This window comes from Anabrus simplex, chromosome 1, assembly GCF_040414725.1.
Source record: "Anabrus simplex isolate iqAnaSimp1 chromosome 1, ASM4041472v1, whole genome shotgun sequence".
NCBI classification, from domain to species: domain Eukaryota; kingdom Metazoa; phylum Arthropoda; class Insecta; order Orthoptera; family Tettigoniidae; genus Anabrus; species Anabrus simplex.
Window position 1 is genome coordinate 348,897,591 of NC_090265.1, and position 18,158 is coordinate 348,915,748.

The following is an 18,158-nucleotide window of genomic DNA, read 5'->3' on the forward strand; positions in this document are numbered from 1 at the left end:
CTACTTTTAGGGTTTTCGGAGACAATGAAGTGCCGGAATTTAGTCCCGCAGGAGTTCTTTTGCATGCCAGTAAATCTACTGACAAGAGGCCAATGTATTTGAGCACCTTCAAATACCACCGGCCTGAGCCAGAATCAAACCTGCCAAGTGGGGTCAGAAGGCCGGCCAGCGCCTCAACCGTTTAGGCCACTCAGTCCGGTGAGAAATACTCCTCTCTGTCATCAGGTCAAAGGAAATAGGCATAGTGAACAAGCGAATGCAAGAAATATAGTGTCCTAATTTGGGTTTCTGTACAATCCCCTGCGGAAACAGTATGGCGGTAAGAAGCTTTATTTCGTCCTTATTTATTTGGACCTGGTCTTGATCTCTACTCCTTTGTTTCATCTTACACAATTGGGTTTTATGTGCGATTTTCTGCTGGGCATCTTTTGTTTGTTCAGCTATGTTCTGGCATATATCGTCATAAAAAAGTAATTCAAATATTTTGCTCAGTTTTGTTCTCTGTAAAAACTTTCCCTTTTCATCACGATGGAATTTTGGATCAAAGCGGGACCTTCTTTGTGCATTTTCCATATAAGTTTGCGAAGAACTTGCACTGGTTGAATTGTAATCAGTATTATCGTCACCACTGTCACTGTCATAATTGCTACTTGAACTGGAATTGAACCCGTGCTGTCTCTTTTGCGATTGCTGAACATTCGCATCAGCTGGGCCGAACCCTGTACATTCGAGCCTGCAGTACTTATTTCAGGTGTGTTCCTGTCACTTACGAATTCCCCTTCGGCAGAACTTAATTCACCAATATCACTGTTCTCCCCATTAAATTCCAACATTCGTTTATCATTACCCGTAAATCTTCTTCCTCTAACGGTAGCGGCCGGTAATTTCTTTTAGACATTTTAGCAGAAAAAATGTACAAAAAAGGATGGAAGAGAACCTTGGTCTCTGCAGTTTGGACAGAAATCATGAAATGAGCCTGTATTATGGATGCGTACGATAATAAATGCTGCGTAACTCGCAGTAAACACACACACCAGGCGTGAAAGAACAACTCAAGACTGGAGATAATAAATCAGGTCACAGTTCTAAAATGTCATCAGAGAGGTCTTGAGGTCTTTTCAGTATCATAATCTCTAGAAATCCCTTCTAGAGCAATATTATTACATCCAAGGGACGATTAGGCGATGAGCTAAAGCTTCTATATAGAAATAATATGAATCACCACCTTATCAATACACTATTTTATTTACTACCAAACTGGTAAATAGGGTCAATACCGGTTTCGACCCCTAAGGGGTCATCCTCAGTTGACACATATAAATATCTATAAAAACATCACATATAATAGTTAAAGTTTAAAATTGATGTGTCGTTAGTATACTGGTAAGTACATATGCATGTATTATGGAATTTATAAGTTTGTTCTATTAGAGCTATTATGTAGATTTTCTGTTTCTTTGTAAACAGTATCAAAAGTATTGTATTGGATGTGGTTCATCCATTTGACAAAATGCTAGTGGATTGAATATGTACATTTGCTGAGAGGTACATGCTATTCTATTTTACAATTTTTGTTTTACATAATATGGGGTAAAATTATTACATTTGCACATATATGGTGATATTAGGTACAATGTAGGGTGTTAAAGATGTACTATTTGAATTTTCAGTATCCTGATTACATTTCATGTAGTGGTTGTAAGGTTTACTGATTCACTTGTTTAGTTCAGTTAAATACATAATGACCTTGTTGGTTTGAATTCTTATGATTAAAATATTGGTATGTAATACCTAGTTAACATGAATCCTTAATATTAATATATAAGTTTGTAGCACCTCTTATTCCCGTTTTCAGTCTTAAAATAGAATTGTGTCTTGACACTTTATTTTGTTAGACATATAAAAGTCTTGTTAAAATAAAACTTTGGGACTAAAACCGGTATGAAATACCTATTTAAAATACATTAGATAATGGTATTGATATGTGGTGCTATGTGCATATTCAAAAAATGGACCAGCCGTTAACTACAACACAACAACCTACAGTACTGTCACCAATTTATATTTATATTTCATTCAGACATTGTAAGGAACTATGGGATTTTAAATCAATATTTCCACTCAGAGTATCTAGTTTCACTGTTCTCTTTCCATGTTCCTTCCCATTCCACCACATTCAGCATAGAGGGACAAGCTTGACACATCAACACATAAAAATATATTCCAGAAAAGTGTAAATTAACTCTTAAGTAATACATTAATATGTTATTGTGAAGTGATTTGCCACCATCATAATCTATATGACTAGGCTATGGATATAGATTTTTATTTGGACAGTTGTTATTACATATAACTCATCTTGTTACTCATTTATTACATTTTATTATCAAACTTTAAGAATGTTATTTCTTCTGCTGGCAGTACAAGCAATGGCTTAATGTAGCTATAAGAAAATAATGTTATTTAACTCCCTTCTGTAGATACTTTTAAGAGTGTGTGTCCAACCCTTGTTCTGTTTTTCTACGGGTTTGGGTATGAAGTGAGATGAATATAGCAAGTTTTTACGATTGATGCCCTTCCTCCTCAGAGGGGTTAAGGAGATGAAATTAATGACATGACATATATGATAGTAGGAAGGGAGAGGATGAAACCCAGCTCGAAACTAGACTTCTGGCATGCACTTTAGTGCACTCTGGACTTGAACCAGCTACCTACAGAGTCAGACCATGGTCACCAGGCAGGCACCATTTATGTTAATACAGGCAAAGATTTCTAGAAAAGGAGTGTTTTCTGCTTGATTTAAGGTAAACCCTCATTTAAAGAAAAACAAAAATTCATTTACAGTTCTCTTTAAAAACACTATATCGTCGCCATAAGACATATCTGTCGGTGCGACGTAAAGCAACTAGCAAAAAAAAAAAACCCACTATAGGAGTTTTACTGTAATTATATTAATAATTGTTATAACAACAGCAAAAATCTTGCATATAAGTGGGACTATGGTTGAATTATAGAGTGAACATTTCTGATACAGAACTTAACAGCTAAGAGTACTCACACACAAACATGCCAGCTGTTTAAACATTATACAGAATCAATACTATTTTTAATTGAAACAGGTGTATGTAATGAAATGATACTACAAAGTTCATTCCAAAATAAATATAACTAAAATATTCAAAGTTGCATTTAAGTTTCTCCATTTACTGGACCATGAGAACTAAGTACATAAATGTTAATTTGAAAAAAATGTAATGATATCCATGGCAAAAAATAACAGTAAGTACTTTCCTTCAATCTCCTATAATTAAATAATTTTTTTATTTTTTTTATTTTATTTTTTTATTTTACAATCTGCTCAATCTGCTTCATGTTGCACCGACACAGACAGGTCTTATGGTGACAATGGAATAGGAGGGAGTTAGGAGTGGGAAGGAAACAACCGTGGCCTTAATTAAGGTACAGCCCCAGCATTTGTCTGGTGTGAAATTGGGAAACTATGGCAGACCATCTTCGGGGCTGCCGACAGTGGGATTCGAACCTACTACCTCCCGAATGAAAGCTGATAGCTACGTGACCCAAACCACACAGCCACTTGCTTGGTCATATACTTTAATATGACTCTGCACAGGTCATTTATCATTATTGGGACAGAAAGTACTGCTGTTCACTTAAAAGTCAATCTTTGGAAAACAATGAAGTTGTGACTATACTCATGAACAACATTTTATCAAACTGACAGGTCAAGCATTCCTTCATTAATATTTTTTTTTTCTTTCAGAAAGGTAAAAACACTATACTACATAAATAAACATGAGCACACCTTGTTTGACAAGCGATCAATACTCGTTCTCAGCTGTTGTGCAATCCCAGTATCTTGATGAGATTTGATGAAAGTTGCGACATGATGAACAGCCACAGTAAACAGCACAGGACACCACTGTTCCCGTATTCTACCTGAAATAACATATTCTTATGCTTCACACATTCTATTGAAGTTCACCTTATTTCCCCCAATATGCAATTACAGGGTTATTACAAATGATTGAAGCAATTTGATAAATTCACTGTAGCTCAATGAATTGACATAAATATGGTCAAAAACTCAACAGTCATGTAGAAAAACTCAAAGTTTTGGTCTGCTGAAGTCGCACTTCAGATTTCTGCCATGAGAGCACAACAGCAGTAAGCAGTGCGCAGTGAGACAAGATGGCGACAGGAGCCGAGAAAGCATTTGTTGTGCTTAAAATGCACTCCCAGCAGTCTGTCATAACAGTGTAACGACATTTCAGGACGAAGTACCACAAAGATCCACCAACTGCTATCTCCATTCACCGATGGTATGTGCAAGCTTCAGGACGCTTCTGTAAGGGGAAATGAATGGGTTGGCCTGCAGTGACTGAAGAAACAGTTGATCGTGTGCGGGCAAGTTTCACACGTAGCTCACAGAAGTCGACGAAGAGAACAAGCAGAAAGCTGAACATCCCACAGCCGACCGTTTGGAAAAACTTACGGAAATGACTAAAGTAGAAGCCTTACCGCTTACAATTGCTACAAGCCCAGACTCCCGATGACAGTCAAACGCCTTGAATTTTCGGCGCAGTTGCAACAGTGTATGGAAGAGGATGAGTTCTAATAATAATGTTATTTGCTTTACGTCCCACTAACTACTTTTACGGTTTCCAGAGACGCCGAAGTGCCAGAATTTAGTCCCGCAGGAGTTCTTTTACGTGCTGGTAAATCTAACTACACGAGGTTGACGTATTTGAGCACCTTCAAATACCACCAGACTGAGCCAGGATCGAACCTGCCAAGTTGGGGTCAGAAGGCCAGTGCCTCAACTGTCTGAGCCACTCAGCCCGGCAAGGATGAGTTCAATATGAAACTTGTCTGCAGTGATGAAGCAACATTTTTTTGTTAAGTTAATGTGTTTTGTGCAGTCTCACAGTTTAAAGTGTATGGCCCCTTTTTCTTCTGCAAAAAATCTGTTACAGGACATGTGTATCTGGACATGCTGAAAAATTGGCTCATGCTGCAACTGGAGGACAGTGCGGACTTCATCTTCCAACAGTATGGTGCTCCACCCCACTTCCATGGTGATGTTTGTCAATTCTTAAACAGAAGATTGCCAAACCAATGGATCGGTCATGGTGGAGCTGATGATCAGCAATTCATGTCATGGCCTCCACGCTCTCCTGACCTAACTCCATGCGATTTCTTTGTGTAGGGTTACGTGAAAGACTCAGTGTTTACACCTCCTCTCCCAACAAACCTGCCAGAAGTGCGAGCTCGCATCAACCGTGCTTTCGAATCCAGTGATATGGACATGCTGCGCTGAGTGTGGAATGAACTTGATTATAGGCTTGATCTCTGCAGAATCACTAAAGAGGCACAAATCGAACATTTGTAAATGTCAAAAAGAACTTCCTGAGTTTTTCTATGTGTGTGCAAAAGCCTTGTGACAATATGTCAAATAATAAAGTTATTGTAGAGCTTTGGAATCGCTCAAATCATTTGTAATAACCCTATATATCAGTGTTAGGGATTCAGTTAACATAAAACAAAATACAGGGTGTAACAGTAAGGCAGGCCAAACTTTCAGGTCACGTTCTTGTATGTAGAAGAAGAAAATATGTTTTATGGATATACGGTAGGTTTGGAAATGCTTTATTTTCATGTTAGAATTACCGTAATTTTCTACAACTCTACACAATACATCAATCATGGAAAACACACATGAACAGAATATACCAGCATTCATAACACACAAAACTCTTTCTTATGTGAAATGTTCAAAATGCCCTATATTAGCATTGATACATGCATCAACCGACAGTCGCACTGAATACCGGATGCACTGATGAAAGTGTAACTGACCAAGTGTATGTCATGTCATTGATTGGCTACATAGGTTTGGTGTGATGCCTTGGGGCTCCAAAGTTGCCAAACTCTACATGTGATGTATATTGAATACTAGAATGTAATGATAACAAGAAGCAAATTACAAGCAAAAATGACATTTTATGGAACAGTAACCTTTACAAGAAAAACAGCTAAAAAGTCATTTGATTATTATTCAATTACTCAGTAACTTCCCAACCCTGATTATATTTGACATTAAGCTTGTAATCTAACACTACCATGCTGTACTCACTTTTCAAAATGCTCACGACAAACCACATAAATGATTTCCTCCCCCTTCCCCCGTTTGGTTAAATTCTCAATGAAAGTGATTTTAAAAATAAATTTGGACACCAATATAATAAAATCACAGAAAATAAACTTCAATTAAATTGAACATTAAAAATCTTCTTCCAGATCCCAGGGCATTTGATCATTAAAATAAATAAATAAATAAATTAGCCGTATGAATCCCCTAAGGGCTATGGCCTCCTGCAATGCAGGGACAGTGCTCAGTTTAGCTCATCAGGTGAGCAGGTCCTGAAGAGCATTATTATATTGGTTAATCTGTAGTTTTTCATGATAACGTATTACCGCATATTGTACAATTTTGTTGTCTCACCCCCGAGTGAATGCAATTGTGTTTTTCTGGAACAACAATTCGCGAAAACGCACTGTTGCATTAATGACATGTGTACACTTTTATCCCAGGGAGGGTTCAGGTTGTTTCTAGGTAAAAGCGTAAACTTGCACTCTTCGTTCTTACATAGCTTCTTCTCCGAATGTTGTAGACGTTTCTTGTAATTTCTTGACATTATCCTCCGTTGAAATTCTCCTGACATACATTGCAAGTGCATATCCTCCTTCCACTATGTGTTACGTGATGAGTTATCAAATCACTACTGCATGCAAACGTCTGTCTGTTTGACATTCGTCTTGCTATTCTCCCGAGTGCACAGAAGATGACCATCACGGTATCCTCTTCGTCGAAGCGTACAGTTGTATGTTGTATTCTTCGCCTCTGTCCTGAGAGCGTACTTCAACATATTTTACACTTGCTCGGCTTCTTTCCGCAGTGTACGCAAGGATGATAATTTTATATTCACCACTTCATAAAAACCTCTTTTTATCAATTTTACTGTATTATGCCGTAGTGATCAGAGAGGTGATCTCCAGGTCTCTTTGCGGAAGCGCACTGTTGCATATTTCACTGCTACACAATATCTATAATATGTGTCTTGATCGACCTATGTTATCACAGGGCTTGAGCAAAGGTGTATCCCGTAAGGTCAGTGATCTCTGCACACAATTTTTCCCAGCTCTTTCCACTCTTGCCTTATCTTTGCTGTTCTTGTCCATTGTTTTCCTCCCCATCTCGCAAACGCCCATCTAGTTCTTTGCCTTCCTACGTTCCGTCTTCCTTGTCTGGGATCCCACATTGTCATTTTGTAGGTCCATCGATTTTGCTCCAGTCTCGCTACGTGTCCTCCCCATTTCCACTTTAGCTGATCGGCTGTCGTCAGAGCGTCTTTCATGCCGGTTCTCCTTCGTATATCTTCGTTCCGTATTCTGTCTCTCAATGAGACCTGGAGTATTTTTCTTTCCATTTTGCGCTGGCATATCTGGATCATTTTCCTTTGATTTAGTGTTAGCGCCCAGGTTTGGCATCCATATAGTAGGACTGGTATCACACATTTTTCTAGGACTTCAGCTTTAAGGGTGAGTTTCTGAGTCTTGTCTGTCAGTATGAACTTTAGAGACCAGAACCTCTTCCATGCTTGTCCTATTCGCCGTTTGACCTCTTTTTCTGAACAGTTTGAGAATGATATGTTCTGGCCAAGGTATACACATTCCTCTACGTATTCCAGTATTTCTCCGTTTACGCTAACTGGGGTTTCCAATGCATTAGTCATCAATTTTGTTTTTCTTGGATTCATTATCAGGCCTGCTTCTTTGCTGATGTTGTCTAATTCTATTATCATTTGTTCTAGCTCCGTTGCCGACTCTGCCACCAATACGATGTTGTCTGCAAATCGTAAGTGCGTTAGTCTTGCTCCATCTATTTTGATGCCATATTTGTTTTCCCAATCTAGTTTTCTGAACTGATTCTCCAGTAAGCACGTGAATAATTTTGGTGAGAGAGGGTCCCCTTGCTTAACTCCTCTTTCTATCTTGATGTTCTTTCCTTCTCTTTCTGTTTTTATTCTGGCCTCGCTGCCTTCATAGAGTTTATCCAGGAGTCTGATGTATTTGTTCTGGATCCCTTGTTTGCTCAGTGCTTCTAAAACGTATTCCCATTCCACGGAGTCGAATGCTTTATTGTAGTCCACAAATGCTATATATACATCCAGATTGAATTCTTGTGTTTTCTCGATCAGTTGATTCACTGCTTGTAGGTGGTCTGATGTACTGTAATTTGTTCTAAATCCTGCTTGTGTCACTGGTTGTTGTTCATCTAGTGTCTTCGCCATTCTCTTAGTTAGGATCTTCATGAAGAGTTTGTAAAGATTTACAATTAGGTTGATAGGTCAGTAGTTATTGATATCGTCTTTGGCTCCTTTTTTGTGCAGAAGTATGATGGTGCTTTGTTTCCACTCCCTTGGTATGTCTTCTGATTCGAGTATCTTGTTAAATAGCGTAGTGATGGAGTTATGTCTTCTTCACCCCATTTCAGGAATTCACTGTAGATTCCATCTTCCCCTGGGGATTTTGCATTCTTTGCTTCCCTTATGGCTGCTCTTACTTCACTGGGAAGAATGGGTGGTATTCCTTCCTCAATGTCCTCTTTTGGCATCTTATGACACTGTGTGCCATTTTGGGAATTACTTGATCATTAGCTGATGAGAATCCAATTCTGCTGACATAACCTTACCTGACATTCATTTATCCCTGGAAATAATAGAGTAATATGCCAGGTATGACTCCACTAATGAAAAAAGCTGTTGACTAACTGAATTTACTCTATCAAGAATCATAATTGAGATGGCTCGTAATTTTCTCCCACAAATACACACACAATAGAAACATCAAGCTCTTAACACGTTCAGTACCTGCTTCTGAGCGGGACACTTGAATGACTGGACCAGCCATTTTCATACCCGGCCCTCTTAATGTGCTTTACTTAATAAAACTTACCATTACTCCTGAACTATAAATGTTAGAAACATGATACTTTGTGCTAACCTCTAGTAAATATTTAGGGTGTGATATCTGGTGTCACAGGTTCCAAAATACGTCTAATTTTATACAGCCTATCTGTACTTTTGGCATAATGATTACTGTCACTGTAGTGAAGAAAGGAAAGAATATGAAGGAAGCGTACTCGGAACATTGTTTTAGAAAATATTGGGGTATGAAAAACAGGGTCTTCGGTCCAGTACATTTTTATATCAGGATTTTGGAATAATCGGTTTCCACGATTGCATGAATGAATTCGTGAAAGGCCAGGGCGCCGCGCCTATCACTTGACTCGCTTATAGATTGGTCTGCACACACTCACACATACTGATAAAATTCGTCATTCATGAAAATACTCACCTAACTCAAAATATCCTGCTCATTTTCTGTTTGAACGTTTATACCTGAATTCTCTCTAAACGATGGAACAGGTGGACAATAACTAGGATGATATGTATCAGGCACTTCACTTTCCTTTATAGGCCTACTGGATTCGGGAGTCGGAATTTCCTCGTCACTCTCAATTTCACTATCTGAATCTATTTCAGGAATAAGTTCCATCACCAGAATAATTATTGTGAACAATATCTAATAATTAATCTTTCGTAATAAACTTTGTTTTATAAGCCATTATACTACACTCAGTAAGAACGACACGCACTGCATTGGAATCTCAAGTACCGTCTTGACACGCTAGGAAGTGCTGAGATATTCCCACTAAAACAGCTGAGATAAACATGAGCCCACTCAACACGGGGGTTATCTCAAAAAATGTCAACCAACCAGTAACACTGACTAAGGTGTAAGACTGCATAGATGCCGAATATAAACAGCATTGCTTCGCGCGGAACATTAAACGTCTTACGCCGTCCACGGCCCGCAGCAAAGGAGCAAGCTTAAACGTCTTACGCCGTCCATGGTCCGCAATGAGTTAAATAGTGAGATATTCCCACAACCCTGTGTGAACACATCCAACATTAACATTATTGACTCAGGGTGATACTCCCTCAACACTGTTCTCAATATATAAACTTCACTATACACAAACTACCACATCTTAATAACACTTACAATCACCTATCATAAGAACTAGACTCCATCACCTGTCTTATTTCTTGATATACTTATTTACTAAGTACATCCCTACCTCTAATCACACAGCACTTATCTAGCTCTTGGACTTCACTGTTATTCATTACCAGTACAGAGAGCTAGTTAATATTTTTCCTGGTGGAACCCCAAAAATATACTGTATATTGGTTGAGATTATGGCACCAGATATCACAAGAAATTTTGTACAGCAGCACGCTCCAATCACAGTACTTGCTTCAAACAGCGATTCACAACTCTGATCCGATGAACAAGAACACAATCATGAGAGGTTAGACGACAATATATATGCAATAATGTACACTTTGAAGGTATAAAGCACCATTACTGTGCCGTAGAATAATATTGCAACAAATAAGTCGCTTGTACCTCCCAATACAAACCATTACTCCCTGTGAAAGGGTTGAATATTTAGGCGTAAAAACAATTAAAGCACACTTCTCAATAGCAGTAATTAGAACAAGTTCCTCCTACATTACTACACCATACAAGTCACAGTACACAATGTTATTTGGCAAAGTTCCTTGGCAATACTCCTTCAATAGTAAGAAGCTTCACAACATTCATAATCAATATCCACTGTCAATACGAACAAGCATAATCCTCTTGTTGCCACGAAACAAGCTCTTATAAAGCATGTCCACTACATGTACTGTCCTCTAATGGACAGCATCTATCACTTACAGAACTACCAGCACCTTACAATCTATGATGTTCAGTTTAAACTTTTGAATTCCTAGTGCTGTGATTGGCCACATGGATGTCAACACACCACACGCTAGGCGTTACTCATTCGTTCAACAGTGATGAACATACATCTATAACCTTAATATTGGGACATTTTCAGCTGTTGTTATGGAAGCTGGCTCATTCTACATGAAAACCCAACCAGGTCAACAGCCATTCCAAATGTACCTCGGAACTTTCCAAGTTTCAACATCTTGGGCAAAACTTTATACTAACATTAAATATTCTACAATTTTTCAAAATTCCTTACTCTAAATAAGTCAACATGCTCAAGATGCAGTCGTTTTATATGATAGCTTAACCTAATGAAATTATATCAATTTACATATTGAACCCATGACCTTTGTGCCCTAAGAACATTATGCATAAATCGACAATCATTTAAAAGTTGGATTCTTGATAGCATGGATTTGACACGTGACGAGGGGGTGATTACCTTCGGTCCCACGCTCTGGGGTACGTGACGTCAGCCACACGTGTCAACGGCGGAAGAATCTCAAGTAATTCTTGTGAACTATTTCAAAGCGCGTGTACATGGCGACCCAAGCCAAGTCAAAAAAATATAGTGCCTATCAACGGAGGTCAATCATCTCACAAATCGAACCCGTAAAAATTTTAAATGTCCATGAACACTACCGCCAGAAATGTAGCAAGCATGTAGTCACTTTCAAAACTCTTGAAATTACAGTTTAGGTAGGCCAGAAAATTTATAGAAATTTTCTTGGCGGCAAAGGGAGAGATCCGAAGAGAGGGGGTAACTGCTATAAATATGAAGGGACGCCATGACGAAGTCTCCTTCTCCGGCATTTGTGATACAAAGCGGACGAAAAATTGTTGAGCTGCTCTAAGAAATCAAACAACGAAAGTAGACTGAGTTCAACTGCAGATTTTAGCCAGTGTGGCTAGGTCTTGACTTCGTGAGGGATAGTTTTCTTGAGTGAAATAATGGTACCAGATAGGACGGTCAAAGTACTGAATAAATTCTAATGTGATTAAGTAATTCGTGTGCGTAAATAATTATAGTCCATCGTGTGCACTCAACAAACAAGTGAAGGGTATTTTCTTTTTTTTAATGCTTTATTCCAGGAAACCTGAAGAAATATTTAAAAAAATGGTGTGTAAAGCCATGAATGTAAAAATGGCTAAATAAAATGCCAGGGTCGCAGGTGAGCCCTATGACTACATGAGGTAGGTGACTTTCCATCTTACTACCTCTTATATCTTGTCTCATGATCTCAAAAAGTGTATCTGAATGGGGATATACGACGCAGTGGTCATCCCTACTAAGTTTTGTAAATGTGAGAATACGACTAAAAGAGTCATTTGTTTTATTTTCCACTTGGATAAATTTTTGAAGTCTTGCGAGTGCCGTATAATGTTGTAAAAAGTTATTGAATAGGGTTCCGAAGTGATATCACGTCCAATGTAGATCGTCATCCGTGTGAAGTGTACTGATTTTGTGATGCCAAATTAAGATGTTCATTCGACGTAAAATTTTTCTGTCTGCAATTTGACGTTAATAATAATAATAATCCATGGTCACTCATTTTCAATCGAATGGAAGCGCACTGTCGGGTGAGAACCTAGGGTGATGAATTTGGTCACGGAGAGAAACGTTTTTCTAGGCTCATTTTAAACTGTGTCTGACTGACAATAAAAAGATCTAGTAGAATGTTTCAGTCATTTTGTTCGTAAAATCAAGTTATTAAATACGATATCATTTATGCGAAGTTATTCATGATTAATGCATTGTGCCATATTAGACGTCGAGATTTCTAGTAAGGATTTTATTCCAGTTTTTGTCGATGATAATTGTGGAGCTGGGAAACAGGGGTTAGTTGTGTTGTTATGAGATTTGTGAATCAGGTTAGAGTCCTGTCATTGAAGCCGGGACACGGAAGCCCGAGGAATGTTTTATATGAGTTGAGATGAGATGTGCGAATCAGGTTAGAGTCCTGCCATTGAAGCCGGGACATGATAGCCCGAGGAATATTTTATAATGTTGGGAATGGAAAGAAATTCATAGAAATCCATAGCGGTATTAATTGGTGATGCGTATAATTAGTGTGGGCATCTTGAAGCATAATCTGTGCATTTTGTTGGTTAGAATATCGTATTTGTTTAATTATGTCGGCAGAGTTTAAAGGCAGCATTTTGAGAAGTCAGTCAGGTAGAACGAACCGGGTGTTTCATGTAACTGCCAAGCGAACTTGGGGGATGAGAGGCCTCAGCTATGATAACGGGACAGGCGTGGAATTGAGATTGTACTGTATTCTCGGCCAGGGAAACGTTAAAATGCTGGATTTAGTTGAAATTCATAGCCGGTAATGATCTGAGTATTGTGAAATACTGTAATTGGGGATGTGATGAACATTTGAAATCACGAACTTTGAGTATAAGGAACAGAGTAACCAAATTCAGGGTTGTCCAAAATATAGAGCGATGGTTGTGATGATCGGTTTGTCTGTGAGGGGTGTGCAAAATTCATAAATGGTAATGACGAGATATGACATCGTAATTATATGGCGAGTTGTTTGGTTTGTACGTAGATTATTAGGATATCCAAGTGTTAATAACGGTTAGGACTAGATTAGATTTTAAAAGTGTGAGATCACGAGACAAGATATATAACTGGACATGAATTATGTAACAAATTCTTTTCCAGCCAGATAAACATCGCAATATTGAATTTACATCACAGCTGCGTAGGAATTTGTGAAGAAACCAGAGTCCGCGGAGATAAAATTTGTTGTTCTTTAACATTTCGTTAAATCATTTAAATTTATTTAATTATAGAATTCAGTGAAACCGCATTTTGAAATAACTTTAATCAAGCGAATAACTTGGAGATGCATTCTGGAAATTTTAGTTTGTTTTCTGGGGAATATTCAAAAATAAAGTAACGATTAAAGGGACATATCTGAAGGAAATGGATTTTACTGCCACAAAGTTTGTGAGCATTGCTATTGTTGTAATTATTGAACTTTGATTGATTGAGCAGTGAATGTGCTGGGGATAGTAAAGTGGAACTTTGGTCATCAACCGATGTAACTTAATTGTGTTTAGCCTTCAGCCTAGAAACTTGGATGGTCAGGGGGTCATCAACCTCAGTGACTTAGATTAGGGCCATATGCCATTGTAGCATCATTTCCTTGCGGTCATCATCCACAATGACTGTAAAGTAACTTAGAAGATTAGATGTTGGTCCAGGACATAGACGCAGGTCACATCGATTCAATTAAGGGTCCATGCCGTAGAACCACTGTGTGGCACACACCGATTGGACGGCCTTAATTATACCCAGAGTCCAGAGTTTGTGTTACGAGGGCTGGACCATAACGAATCACTATGATGGTACATGTGGTCTCACATGGAAGCCGAATTTAAGGATTTCCAGACTTTCCTTTCTTAAATGATTAATAATTGAGACAATGGTTTCTAGTATGAATGCCCGTCAGGCAGTTACGTTAAAGTCTCACACCATTGTTCTGACGTTTATGTAAAAATGATTGTGGTGTCCAGTGGACACAATTGACTTCTATGATACCATTGACATAAAAGATGGCTTCAGAATTTTCCTGAATAAATAGGAATCTTTTAAACAGACCTTTCATTCCAGTAGATAGATTAGAATTACTGAACCCTACCTTTACCTCAGCAAGTGACGAAGAACCCGATACGACCCAAGAGACAGATCTCATGAACTTTGCTGATAGGTAAGAAAGGTAGGTATCCCTCAATATGGACCTAAAGGGTTCAATATATATAATTAATTAGCGGAATCTGAATATGTGTCAAATTTCGGGGTTCGTACTCTCGTACTGTTACAAACTATCACTCTCACTTTCTGATACAGTTCACAAATAAGGTCAGCATCTGGAGATGTAGATGTAATGAAAATTTAGAAATACTGCAGTATAGGGAAAAGTAGTCAATAATTACACCAAAGAGACAGTGCAAAGCCATAGTAAATTAAGCTCCAATCTAGAAAATAATGAGTTAGTGTTACCACATTGCCTTAGTAGTTGTGATGTGCAAATTGTGTAAGAGGGTGATACGCAACAGATGCTGGTTTTATAAAAACATTTAATTTTAGCTGAGCCGACGTTGTCCAGTACGCTGATCAAGCAGAGTGAAGAATATGGTAGAAAATAAAGAGCTCTCTGGTTGGTTTGCTTATAAAGAAGCTTTAGATGACAACAACCCAATAGATTATACATCTTCGGAGATGATTGAATGTCTCGATATTAAGGTTATAGATGGGTGTTCATCACTATTGAACAAATGAGTAATGCTAGCGCATGGTGTGTTGACATCGATGTAGCCGATCAGAACACTAGGAATTCAAAACTTTAAACTCAACATCATAGATTGTAAGATGCTGGTAGTTGTGTAAGTGATAGATGCTGTCCATTAGAACAAGTTCCTCCTACATTACAACACCATACAAGTAAAGTACACAATGTTTTTTGACAAAGTTCCTTGCCAATAATCCTTTCAATACTCCTTCAATAGTAAGAAGCCTCACAACATTCACAGTCAATATCCATTGTCAATAAGAACAAGCATAATCCTCTTGTCGCCAGTAAACAAGCTCTTATAAAGCATGTCCACTACATGCCCTCACGTTCTGAAAGTAAGCATGAATTGTAATCTCAGTCTGTGCACATCAAAAAAGAGAAAGACATTACTGGTGAGGAACCCCTGGATTTTCCCGAAGTTAAGGACAAAGTTTTTCGCTTAAAAAAAGTAGCTGAATGTAGTAATTCTGTCTGTGTTTCTTCAATCTGTTTACAGAAATAAATACATACTGATATCCTACAGCCAGTTTAATCAAAAAAAAAAAAAAAAAAATGAACAACATCGTATCATAAGGGACTTTTATTAATACATACTTCTAAAATGATTTCATCACAAGAAGTATTCAGTTGTAACAAACAGAACAACAAAGTCACCAAGACCTTTGTCAGACGTAATGAACCAAGACTTAGTAAATTAAACATTTCATAATTCACTTTTTATACTAAAATTGTTTCTACCACTTGCATATGTTTGAGTTTGCAAATGGTTGGCAATATGAAGTGGTAGAGAAAAAGAAAGAAAGAAAGAAAGAAAGAAAGAAAGAAAGAAAGAAAGAAATAGTACAGTTATGAATATAATTTTCTTTAAAAAATATTATTATTGATATTTGTTTTACATTGCACCGACGCAAATAGGTCTTATGGCGACGATGGGGTAGGACGGGCCTGGGAGTGGGAAGGAAGCGATCGTGGCCTTAATTAAGGTATAGCCCCAGCATTTGTCTGGTGTGAAAATGGAAAACCATGGAAAACCATCTTCAGGGCTGCCGACAATGGAGTTCGAACCCACTATCTCCTGGATGCAAGCTCACAGCTGCGCGCCCCTAACCGCACGGCCAACTCGCCCTGTTAAAATATATATATTTGTCTACATTTCAATATTATTATTCTCAAAAATTGTCCGGCTCCATGGCTAAATGGTTAGCATGCTGGCCTTTCGTCCAGAGGGACCCAGGTTCGATTCCTGGTCGGGTTGGGGATTTTAACCTTCATTGGTTAATTCCAATGGCTCAGGCTCTCGGTGTGTGTGCCGTCTTCAGCATTAGAATTCATTGCAGGTAGGGCCCCATTCTCATAGACGCGCAGGTCACCTATACGGTGTGAACTCAAAAGACCTGCACCCGGCCTCTTCGGAGGCCACAAAAAATTCTCACATATTACTTTGGGCAGCTTACGTCAGTGTAGCTTCACACCTGCCAAACGGGTAACTTTATTTCAATGCATTGGGTGGTGTGAATAAAAATGAGCATGCACTCTTTACTCGCGAATTTAGAGCAGGCACTTGGAGTGAGGTGAATAAAAACCGCCTGTCGGAAGCAGTCATTCACAGCAGACCTGTGACCTTGAGCACACACTCCAGTCGCTCGAGTAGCAGAGTAGGCGCTCCAGATTTCTGGTGAATAAAGATAAAGCAGGCACAAAGATAAAGCAGGCACTCTTTCCGGTAAGCGCCTGCTCATGTTTCCTTGAACTAACTCGGTAGGTGACTCCAAATGATAGTGTCAAGTTCAATACCATGGCAGAGGTAATGGTGGTGGTTAATCGGAAAATAAAATTATATAAACTTCGCAGAGAATCATCTCAACTTGATTACAGAGTGTTATAAAGGTCCAGTAAGGAGCATGCTGAAGAGCCTCCGTCGCTCTAACGGCAGCGCGCCAGCCTTTCACCTATGGGTTCTATGGTTCAAATCTTGGCCACTCGTGGGATTTGTGCTGGACAAAGGGGAGGCGAGACAGGTTTTTCTCCGGGTACTCCAGTTTTACCTGTCATCTTTCATTCCAGCAGCACTCTCCAATATCATAATATTTCATCTGTCAGTAATTTATCATTGCCCCAGAGGAGTGCGACAGGCTTTGGCAGCCGGCACAATTCCTGTCCTCACCGCTTCCTGGCCCGGTCAGATGACTGGAAACAGGCTGTGGATTTTCAAGGAGCATGCTGAATGGTTTGCGGAGCATTTCCTTGGGCACTCCAAAGAAACAAGAGGTGGTGCACTAACAAATGAAGAAAAAATGTAAATCTTCTTACGTTATGTTGGTGACCCTGGGTTTCAGAGTGGAATTGGTGAAGACATCTCGGAGATCTGAGTCAAATACATTTTTGCAGGTTTTGACATGAACAGAAATGAAAGCAGATTATTAGTTAAAATTCCAACAAATGTTGTTTAGATGCAGGAAGCAGGGCTAAGTGGCAAGAACGTTTGAACTTCCCTTGTGCTGTCGGAACTGTTCATGGGAATGAGTACATTTACAGAAAAGGCGTCCCTAGCATTGACGTACAGGCCACTTGCAATGGAAAGGAAGAATTCAACCAGGGTAGATCTATCACGGCCTACTCTGTCTATGACTTCCGAATTTGGAGAAACTGCGATGTTTGCAGAGTTATGACACCTCTGTAGGAAGTTGAATGGATGACAACTTCTGCAGATCTTACAACTTCATTACGTCACGCCGACACAGATAGGTCTTATGGCGACGATGGGATAGGAATGGCGTAGGAGTAGAAAGGGAGAGGCCGTGGCCTTAATTAAGGTACAACCCCAGCATTTGCCTAGTGTGAAAATGGGAAACCATGGAAAACCATTTTCAAGGCTGCTGACAGTGGGGATCGAACCCATTATCTCCCGGATGCAAGTTCACA

General features: G+C 38.9%; 1 protein-coding gene across 1 annotated transcript in view; it reads right to left on the bottom strand.

Annotated features, from left to right (window-relative positions):
- Positions 1 to 18,158, bottom strand: part of LOC136866038 (RNA polymerase II-associated protein 1) — a 379,305-nt gene that overhangs the window by 8,003 nt on the left and 353,144 nt on the right. The window contains exon 24 of the mRNA XM_067142667.2: positions 3,824 to 3,957. Coding sequence (XP_066998768.2) covers positions 3,824 to 3,957 — 134 coding nt within the window. The remainder of the gene's footprint in view (positions 1 to 3,823; positions 3,958 to 18,158) is intronic.